Source organism: Fopius arisanus, unplaced genomic scaffold, assembly GCF_000806365.1.
Source record: "Fopius arisanus strain USDA-PBARC FA_bdor unplaced genomic scaffold, ASM80636v1 scaffold00020, whole genome shotgun sequence".
Classification (NCBI taxonomy): domain Eukaryota; kingdom Metazoa; phylum Arthropoda; class Insecta; order Hymenoptera; family Braconidae; genus Fopius; species Fopius arisanus.
This window is the reverse complement of record NW_011887759.1, coordinates 1,325,195-1,336,670: the sequence shown is the minus strand read 5'-3', so window position 1 is coordinate 1,336,670 and position 11,476 is coordinate 1,325,195. Positions and strand designations below refer to the sequence as shown.

The window sequence follows — 11,476 nt, the reverse complement described above, 5'->3', positions numbered from 1 at the left end:
AGGGGGTGGGGGCATTAACCGGGGACATAGGAAGGTTTGAGTGAGGTAGGGTAGAATGAGAGTGATTGGAGTGAGACACTACCACGGGCCGACGATGAGGTGGAACGCCACGAAAAAACTTGCCCTTTCCACACTCGTCCTGTCTTCGTCCTCATCGAGGCCCTCATAAGGGTAATTCCAGAATACCATCGTCGATCGACCGCGACTTCGGGGTAATGACGGGTTTACCCCGTTGCGGAGATACGTCACCTCGAATTTGCGGATTAGGTAAAATTGTACGTAGGATTATCCGGATTTTTAGCGAACCTAGCTAGCTCTCTGTGCTAATTACCAACCATTTTCAATCTGGGAACATTACTGCATCGCGGATTGAAGATATTGTCAAGACTATTCTGTACTGTTGGAATAGTACACTTGAAAAACTTGAAACTTTTAACAACGACAAAGTAGTGTTGAGTTTCTTTTTAGAATTCTTCAATTAATTTTTCCAATATTCTGGTAATTCTCAATTTTCAAGCCCGTACGGCATTAAATAATGGTGGAGACGAAAATTCAAAGGGTAAATCTCGGGAGAGTTTTTAATTCATTCAACATTCAGTTGTATTTGAAATTCAACCGTTCATTTAAAAATCAATTACTATCAACATGATCAAACCAATTTCCATGGAATTTCAAGATAAATTAAAAATTTTGTGATCCTTTTTAATTGACATCGAATTCAAATTAACATAATTGAGAATTCAGATGATTTTGTGATTGAAATTTTAGGACATGTTAACAGTAAATGAAAATTTGAATGTAGTTCTTGGTATCTTATCGTAAATTTACAAATTTCTATATCCTATAATAGAATGATTGACTTATAAAAGTTCGAATGAAAATCTTTCAATACAAATAAAGATAAATTCAGCCGATTAGTCGAGATTTTACCTTTGAATCCGTATGTCAAAAATGACAGTAATGTAACATCCCTCGTGATTCAGACCAGAAAGGGAGTGAGTGAGATGATTTATTGAGTGGTTTACGACGGTTGCATTTTAATTTTTGGCAATGATGGTGATGATTATTTGGGGTTCACGCGGGAAATGAACAGATGGGGTAGTTGTATTGAATATGCCTGTGGGAGTCGGGACATTACGCATCGTGGGGTAATGGGATTAAACTTTTTCCGTCTGGTCATTTACGATTCAATGTTATAAACATTGGGATTATCCTTCCTGGACTGTTCTCGAGGCTTATCATATTCCCCGCTGCCTCGAGAAGACAGAACACGTATTTATTCCTCACAATTACATCATTGGAACGAATCGGCTAAAGTCCTACTCTCAAATGAATGTCTCATTTCCTCCGAAGTAATGAAATTCATTGGTAAATGGCAACCAATTGTTGAAATAGTTATCGGGATGGCAATAATTTGCAATAATTCAAAATTAGTGACAGATTGAAAAAGCAAATGATTTTTGGCTGTGACTAATCCACGAGGCTATAGGTATCCCCTGTAAAATAAAAGCAAATAATTTCCATAACTGAAGCCCTTTGAAATTCGAGACTTTTGTGCAGACACTTTAGCCGATGGTTTTTGGGGGATTGACGACCAGCGATTGCACCTTTTTGTTCTATCTTCTTCCCCTTTGAAACAGAAAAGCTTTCGCGCTTTTATCTTCCATCCCCAGCGCTGATAGCAAACCCTATACGTCATGTATACTTTTTTCGGTTATCCCACAACACAAGGTAACACGAGTGAACCTTTTGTCGTACGAGTTTGCCCGGTTTACTTTTTTCACAACGAAGAAAACATTTTAAAAACTCGGCGTGGCCTAAGAACAATGGAAACAAGAGTTGGACATTGTACGCGTGTTTATGCCCCGGTACATGGTCACGACGGTCACGTTCCCCAGGAACAAGTCCTCTTTTCCTCCCAAAAAAATAAAATCCAAATAAAAAATACAAAATGTTTTAACCCTTACCCCCTATCCACTATCGCCTCAACCTGTCATTTCCCTCATTTTTTATCACTATCCCCCATTTCCATCGCAATTCCGTTAGCCATTTGTTTGCCGGGGGGAGGTAAAACCATTGCAATTTGCCCGCAAGCCCTGGCGCCCGTTTAATTTGTTAAAAAGCGCATCCAGTCAACACGACCGCACACCGCATACGAGAAAACCAAGGGGGGAAAAGGGGGTAGACATGAAAGATTGCACTCATCGCGCAACCACTCTGCATTCTGTCCGCATCGCAATGCATACATTCTCATTGTGACTTTATTCTCCTTGTTTTACAACAACTTCATTTATTCATGCCCTCACTTATACAATTTTTTTTTTTCTGTTTTTTGACAGATTGAGAACGTCAGTTTGTGTGTCGGCGCGCTGCGTGCACTTGGTGCGGATGTCGGTGCAGTTAATCCTGGTGAATTATCAACTGGCACTACTCTTCGCCCTGTACTGGCATTACTCTTTGCCCTTTCGCGGCACAAACAGAGAGCCAAACAACTTCAGGACATGCCTAGGTGAGTTTTTACCGTTGTTATACTAACTTACCGACTGACATTACGTTAATGGTCTATTGATCTCGCTGTATTACCGACTGGAGATAAAATCAATAATGGCACTCTTATTGTCGACTGGTCTGAGGCGTAGTTGCGGATGATATAGGGATCTTTAAAAACTATTTTCGTATGGAATCTTGATATTGAAATATTGAATATTGGGGTGGTCTATTGGTAATTGAGAATTTAATCATTTGCGAACATGAATGAAACTAAGTACTTACGTTCAGTCGAATTTCTTTATCTTCCGCGTGCAATCACATTGATTTTTTAGTTTATCCCCTTAATTAATTGTGATATATTTATGGAGTAAAGAGGACTCGCGTCGAGCTGTGCTTAGGGGAGATTTATGGTATCTTTCTCTCGTTTCGCCCACAAATGCTGGGCGTTTTAATGGGCAGGGGGTACCCTTGAGATTGCAAAGCCGTTTCGAGAAATCCTTAAGGAGCATCCACCGGGTTTTTCCCTTTTTCTCATTTTACTTCTTTATATCGCTATCAACTTTACCATCGCTCGAGTGTTTTCTTCCGGTTTTTTGTTTCTTCTGGAGCATGTCTATAGCTTTATTTTTTCCTCTCTGCAGTTACCTCAACATTTTTGCAAAAAGATGTTTGTCGAGAATTTTTTTTCCCTCGGCTCGTTAACCCATGGATCGACCATGTACTCGAATTCAGTGAGTTGTCGGGATTTACATGTTTCGTCAGAAGTTGGAAACAATCCGTGCCCATTATTATTTCAATCCCTCCTTTCCATTTGGATAACGTACACGCGTTAGTCTGTCGCGTTTAATTACAAAACAGCAACACGTCGACGGGGATCAATATCCACGCGGCAACTCATTAAGGCCTCGTTTGCAATCAACGGGCATGACATTACCGCATTTAATCAACGAAAAATGTTGAGGGAAAATCATGAGCGAAACGTAAACGCAAGTGCTTTCAATCTCTGTAATTTCCACTGGGAGATGCAGTGAATCTGTACTCATTTTTCCATGTCCCGGGGGAGCGGATGAAACCGAGGGTTGCAGTTCTTCAATAATCCACTGATTGAGTATTCATCCGAATAAACCCTACGGAGTATTCTCTAATAAAGTTCCTAATATTTTTTTCATTCAACTTTCATCGCTACCTTCGTCAGACTAACCGTCCAATTATGCATTCTCATAAACGAGGTAGAGGGAAAAATAAATTATTCCCCAACTATTGACGGAAACCGTCGATTCATTACATTCAACTCGCCCAAATGTTTCAAAACTCTAATACTTGGTACTAATTTGATACTCCATTATCATTATCAATTACTCAAATTACTCCAATGCAATGGGAAAATATCGTCTCAAATTACGACGCTATTGTGTCTCTTCTGAATACATATCCCAAATATTAAAAAAGAGGGGGTAAAAGTCACAGTTAACGACACAATTTTTATCCCTGAATCATCAAAGTGGCCATCAGCCTCCAAAGCTCCTGAAGAAGATTGATCCCCGCAGTGGCAGAGGGAAACCTGTTCTCCACAAAAGTCATCTCGGATTCACCTCGACAAGAGAAATAAAAAATGGAGATACCACGCCAGGCTCTTGACATTAACATATTAACAATGCTCCATTATGTAGAGAAATCAGTACATACATAGTTGGACGGTCACCCGCACAATGTCATCCCCAAATACTCTCCACACGTATTGCCATGACAAGTAAGCAAGAGCATTGCACAAATATGTGTGGAGCGATGGTTCACCGAGGAAGGGGTATCCTCTGGGTTGGTGGGCATTAGCATGAGAATACCCCGGAGAAAAAAAAAGATCCTGCGGCTTGGCTGTTCTGGGATTGGTTGGATTCACGGGAAAGTCCAGGCGGGCCATTGGCGCGAATGAGGGAAGCGACGCAACACCGGGTAACATGGGGGAACACGGTGAACATTGGGAACCTGAGGGGTGACAAGGGGAAAGACGAGGGGTAAATGCCAAATGAGGGAGGCTGTGTTCTGTACCGGGTGAGACGGAGTGAGAGGGAGTGGAGCTTAAAAAAGGAGAGACTCGGAGCACCAGAGGCTGATGGAAGTGAGAGGAAGGGAGTTTGAACGGGTGGTGGTGAACGAGGGGGAAACAGAGAAAGCCACGTGCTATGGGAACGGTAATGGGGAATACGACTCGGTTGCTATACTCAGGCCTCAGTTTGTTGCGGGCCATCGAGATGCCTAAACCCATGGCCCACGCCATGGACATTCCTCTTCAAATTAAAACGTGCACCTAGTGACAGAATTACCCGACGTTCACTCAACGTTTTCACGTCTTCTGTTATTCTTTCGTTAATTAATTAGACGTCATGTGTTTTGCGGATAAATGTGCATGGACATCCAGAATTTATTGGTGAATTTTGCCGGCGAGCGCGGGTCGATGGTACATTCAGAAAACAAAAATCAGCTTCTCACAAAGAAGGTTTACTTACACTCTGGAAAAACATTATTTTATCAAGTATATTTACTCATTGCTGGACAATTCACTTGCATTAGTTTAGCTTAGTGAAGTATTTTGTACAGATTTACTGGTGGAGAGTAAATATATTTGGTAAGAGATATGGTTTTTCTCAGTGCAATTCGAGAGGATAGTCACGGTTTTTTATTGACGAGTGATCATTTTTTGGATTGAGTCAATGTTCTTTGCTGAAAGCTGTTATTTTTGCGAGTACAGATGGCAAACCCGGGGGATAATGGAATTGTGGGTTCAATGGAGACTGTATCGAGTGTGTAATTTGGTCGATTTTGGATTGTCGAGGGAATATCCAGAGAGGTTCGCGAGAACGGTCGATTATTTGTGGTTCGGTTTGTCGGAGTTTTTTTTGAGTAAAAAGGGAGATTTTGGAGGGTGAGGCTTGGTTGAAAATTATTTCGAGTTGATTTGAAACTGGGAAACAATGGGCAATAGCGGAAGCGGCAATGCCAGCCGTAAAACACGGAGTTTGCCGAATTCACCGGAGGTCCACAGGTATTTCAATTTTCTCGTTTGCTATTTGCACTGTTGAAAATTTTCCATTGAAATTTTCGGGAAGAGTCTGGAAATTTTTAATAAGTGACATTTGCCCTGAAATTTTGGCAATTTCCTATTTCGCTGATCCATGAATATCTCTTATTGTCATTATCCTATGGAAATAGCAAATTTCAGTTTTAATATTCAGCGAAAATTATTATTCAGTTGATTGAAGACAATTTATTCAGGTGTTCATATTATTACTTCGGCTTTATTATCGATTAATCATCTATTGAGACGGCGCGAATTTAATGAATGGACGTTGGAAGGCTAGCGAATTTTCGAATGCTAATTGTTTCTCTAATTGTTCGTTGGTAGGGAGTAATTAGTACAGAAGTTTCATTCCTGGATGAATAAAGGAACCGGCAAATTCAATTCTCTCATTTTTTTAAATCAATTTATCGATGGAGTTCAGAGGTAAATAAGTAATGGGATTGGAGTTGCTTGCGATAATTTCGAGTTGCTAGTACTTTAGACGTTTGGAAAACACCTATAATCATCCATTGGCCGATTGCACGTTGAGAGATAAGGCGTAGCGAGGTGAGGAAGGGGGAGATCATCTAAATGGAGAGTAAGTGGAAAAAATGAAAAACCAGATGCTGCAGCCCCTGTATGGATATATAGCCCCCCAGAGGCGTTTTAGTGCGAAGAAGACCGGTTGGAATCCCCGCTCAACACCTTTTTCACATCAATGGCCCTCGCTATTTCTCCATCATTATGGTCCACTCCACTCTTTAAAATTTCTTGCACTTCCAATTGCAGCTTCGAATTCCCAATTGATTCAAAAATTTTGAGAGTCTTGAACTCCTATCACGTAATTCACCAATTGTCACAGCGAAATATAATTGTGATATGGTAATTTTTCATTGAAAATTCCGATGAAAGTTCCGTAATGTTTTACTCATTACGGTGCAGGAATTGGTTTTGGGACGGACAGAGTTAATGGAGTTAATGGAAAATTGATGGTTTACTATTTTACGAATTCAATTGTGCCTTTTGGACTCGATTTTATCCGGAACATTTCGAATTATGGGAAAACTGCGGAATTATAGTGAACGTTTATCGCTGCGATTTGTGCGTGTTAATTGTCATAGAAAATGATTAGAGTGATTAGAGTTTCATTTCACATTTGAGGGGTTAACTACTGCTCTCTTAGAAATTTTTTCCACTCCCAATTTGATCTCCGAATTGATAATTCATCGAAAAATTCTGAAAATCTTGTATTCACAACTCGTTATTCGTTCACCTAATTTGGTACCGAAATTTGACGTGCGATCTCGTAATTTTTCATTGAAAATTCCGATGAAAGTTGAGAAAAATTTTCCTCAATTACATTCGGCCCCAGCACTACTCTGGATTATAAAAAAATAACGTAATTACCCTGAACATTCCTCGGCATGTAATTCGAGTAATTCGAGTTTCATTCCACATTCAAGGGGTCAACTAATTATTGATTAAGAAAATACAGAGAAATAAATTAATTTTTCTGTAAGGTTATCGTCCTTGAAAATTTCCAGTTCTCTCGGCGAGATTTCAAGGAATTTATTGAGAGAGTTCCACTGCAGGGAAGACACTTTTGCGTGTTCAGAGAGAATTTCTCGGGGTTATTTAATTTTGTTTTTTGGAATTTTTAAATGTGAAAAATGGGAGTGATACTTATGGGAATATCCTGACGGAAACGAAGTGGTTACACGCAGGAGGGGGGCTGGAGCTTGTGCAAGTGGGAGGACCGGTCGTCCACGGACAACCGGGTTTCCAATAAAATTCACACCGGGTACATAGGAGTCAGGAGTATATCGCGTGGTGTGGGTACACGCTTGGCTGGACAGTTATGGACGTATGGTTTATGGTGACCAGTGGGTAGGATTATTCCACGTGTGAATTGTTTCTTTGTTCCGATGGTAGCCCTCATTCTGTTATAGGAACCAATTGCTCCACTGCCCAACAAATCCCCTACTACACGCAAACAAATATTAAACAAATATTCAATAAAAATTACGTATCTTTTCCGTGATCAAGGGAATTTTACCGAAATTTTCTCCGTAAAATTACGATACCGTCAATTTAATTCCCTTAATCGCAGTTCTGTCATTTTTATTGAATTGTTATTTCTGGATATCGTCAAAATAATTTTTTCACACTGACGTAAAAAAAAAATCGTTAAAAATTGGGTGATAGTTCAGTGAACCTGCCGCGAAGTACCGATACGTGAAAAATTACGGAATTAACTTGGATTTTTACGTAACTCACGTCATTTTCTCTGTAACGTCGAGTAAAAATTACGCCAAGCTGCCGTAAAAATTTCGGTTCGTCCCGTCATTTTTCATTTCAGTAGTAAACTGCGGTTTACGGAACTGTCACGTAATTTTCCGTGAATTTTTGCGATTGGGCAGTCAAAAAATTCACGTATATATGGACCAATTAATTTTACGACGGATTTCACAGAAGAGAAATTGGCCTTTTCCCACTGAGGCTGGCAGATATTGAATGGAACCTCATATTTTTACGAATCATGTAATCCTCTCAAAAAAATTGGTGTTACCTTTTCTGTCGGGGATTTGCCCAGGGATAACATGAGGCTTAGGGTCAAGGATAGCCTTTGCTTAGGATCCTGGATTATACGTTTTCTTTTAACTAAAAAACGTATATATTGCTTTTATTGTCAGTTGATTATAAGATAAGCAATTATAACATGTAACGCATTATTATAACTGGCGCTCGTTTTTTTTCCTGCCAATTCTAACGTGACAGGGCAAGTCTGAAATAAGATAGGTTCGTTTTTTTCCCTTGAACTCTTGAAAGCTAACGACGATCATATTCCAAGAATATCTGGGGGCTTCCCTTTGCAACATTTGTATCCATCGAATAGCAAAGCCTCTGATTCACGATTGGCGAAGTCAAAGTTTTTAGCATCTCGAAAATCTTTTCACGTTTGATACCAACAACCGAATTGTTGAGCCAAGAAATTCTCACTTCATTGTGAAATATTTCTGGTCGAGTCATGAATACTTTACAGAACTCATTCTGCGAGAACTTTGTCCATAGCTCTTTGTTCTTAACAGATGGTGTATTTGTCACAGTAAATTGTTTCTTTGATATTCGTTTTTCCACTCTGTAGTTGAAGTGAATTAGGCGGAAAGCTGTTAGTTGATTGAAAGCTGGTAAATAGAGGATACGAAATACTTTAGAACGTTTCGATGCTGAAACTTTCCAGACACCTTGATAGATAATCATAGATGAAACATCTTGAAGGAGTTTAGGGACAGTTCGATTGAAGATTAGAACGTCAGATTAATTACAAAGGGAATTTCTTTATTATTACCAATATTGTAAATTTAACCATGAGGTTTTCCAGTATAATTGAAACAAATGTGCGGTGGAACTTGAGTCGTTGATTTATCCTAAAATTATTGATCCCCTCATTTTAAAACAAAAAGTATCAATTCAAATGGCAGCATTCACGGTTCGATTATTCAGCTTCCCCTCTTTGATGAGAATAAAACGACAAAAAATCCTCGGTAGGGTTTTCTCTCCTTTGTTTGAGAAATAACTGAGGGATGAGGAAGGATAAAGACGAATAAAAAGGAGAAACGAGCTTTCCAGGAAAGAAGCCAGAGAAACGGTGGATACTCAAAGGTTCACGGTCGATTCACGCGAGCACGTGGGGATATAAATGTCCGACGCTTGTATTTCTCACTTTCCGTTTTCTCAATTTTTGCATCACGCTTTCCTTGTTTTCTTGCGGTTCTTTCATTTCGGTTTGCCCTTTTTCACGCGGGAAAAATATTTAATAAAAATTACGTATCCTTTGGGTAATGCCAAAGGGATATGTACACACCCAGAATTTTTAACAAGCATTCCTTTAAGAGGTACTACATACTGTATTTTCATAACTTTTCTCACATCTCATTTCTCAGTGGAATTTCTCCAACTGTAATCATATTAATCATTATAAACATTGAATAAAATCGATTGATAATTATCGATATTAAAGAATTCCGTCAATTTCTAATTTTCGGAGAATTCGGGATATCAAGAAAATTTATAATAATTTTCAGTTTTAGTTTTGCTGAAATAGCAAAGAATTTTGCATTCGAATGAAGGTGGACTGTCGATTTGAGTTCAATTAGGGCATGGAAATTTAAAAAAAACGAGGAAAATATAGCTTTGCATGAGGTGAAATGGTTGAATTTTGAATTAATTGAGTTGAAAAATCAGACAAGTTGGGGAATCTCGTCCGTTGAAAGATACAAATTTTTCAACGCGGGTGGTCAACTGTCCACGAAATGTAAATTTTTATTTAACAGTGTTCCTCCTGTTGCAATTTATTATCACACCCCAGCATCCGACATATTTTCTCGCTTTTATTACTTCATTTACCCTCTTCTCTTTCCCATTCTCGGCATCTATAATAACTCGACCTCTTTATTTAGCATACGAGTTCAAAGACACCCCGCGGGTCACGGAGAGTGAGTCAATGTTTTCAATGTTGAATGAGTTGGTACGGAGAAAATAGATTTTACCGTACCGCTACTAGCGCATTATATACTGGGCTTAGGGTCACGTGGAGTAAACTCAGACTCATTTATCTCTTTATATCTTGCAAATTTATTTTATAACCTTTTGTACTCATTTATGCATTTGCGTCGTTAGAAAATTCCTCTTTAAAATAGAGATTTACACATGAGTTTGTCTAATCAATTAACCCCTGATTATTATCAGACCGCTCAAAGGCAAAATTAAAAATTATAAAAATCAATCTCGGCCCTATAATTATGGATCTATGACTTTTGACGCAACAAAGTGTTTTTTTTTTAAATAGAGTTTTTCAATTAAATCGACTGTTGATTTTCAGTATATTCCCTACACAGATGATGCTAAAAGCGTTTTAAAAATTTACATATACAATTATATAGACATAAATATCCATGTAAGAGCGAAAGGGATAGAAGAGAGTCTGATCGTGTGTCCTTGTGAGTTTGCTCACACCAAGTCCAAAAAATTTCTGGCAGTGTGGGGGTGGGTTAAAATTGGACGAAGGGTGTTGCTAATGTACGCATGAAGACGGGCTTACTCGAATAAAAAAAGTTGACGTCATGAGAATGCCTGCACTCGGCAATTACCCGTAATTGCACGAATGAATTAGCAAGCTCGTTCACGCGAGACATTCCCCACCCATTCTTGTTCTTAAGTGTCTCATCTACTCGGTTCGGAATGGTTTCGATCAATTTTCGGAAGGCGATTCAAGTTATTATAGCCTTCCCGAGGTGTGGGAGGTATATCGATACCCGGAATATTGCCGTTTCGCGGAATGAGGGCGGGTACATACGCTCAATACCCTGGGAATTGAACGCATGCATTACAGATGAGTGTGGAATTAGAACGTGTGCATGCAAAGGAGATTCTTCTCTCGGGTATTACTCTTACGAAATTCCACTTGGAAGTAAAAAAACTTGAAATTTTTACCGACGACAAAGTGACAATCCATTTTCGTCGAATTCTTTATTGACGAATCAGTCGATTTCTTGAATATCCTGAATACCTCCTCGACTTGGATATTCTCCTGATACTTTTTCGGAGATTTTGAATTTCAAAATTTCTGTAAATACCTCCTTGATTTTTATGTTCCGCTGATACTTTTTTGAAAATATTGAATTTGAAAATTTCCGTGAATACCTCCTCGATTTTCGTGCTCCGCTGATATTTTTCGAAAATTTCGATTTTTTCGATTTCAGTAAATATCTTCTCGACTTTTCATGGTCCCTTGATACTTTTTCAACAATTTCGAATTTTTCAATTTCAGCGAATTCCTCTTCGATTTCTATGTTTCCCTGATACTTTTTCGAAATTTTTGAATTTTTCAATTTCAGTAAATACCTCTTCGATTTTTATGCTCCTCCGATA

At 38.9% G+C, this 11,476-nt stretch overlaps 1 protein-coding gene across 1 annotated transcript in view; it reads left to right on the top strand.

Annotated features, from left to right (window-relative positions):
- The window catches only part of LOC105264394 (protein sickie), a gene marked incomplete in the record, with an annotated part of 111,420 nt that overhangs the window by 63,985 nt on the left and 35,959 nt on the right, over nucleotides 1–11,476 (top strand). The window contains 1 exon segment of the mRNA XM_011301231.1: nucleotides 2,340–2,509. Coding sequence (XP_011299533.1) covers nucleotides 2,340–2,509 — 170 coding nt within the window.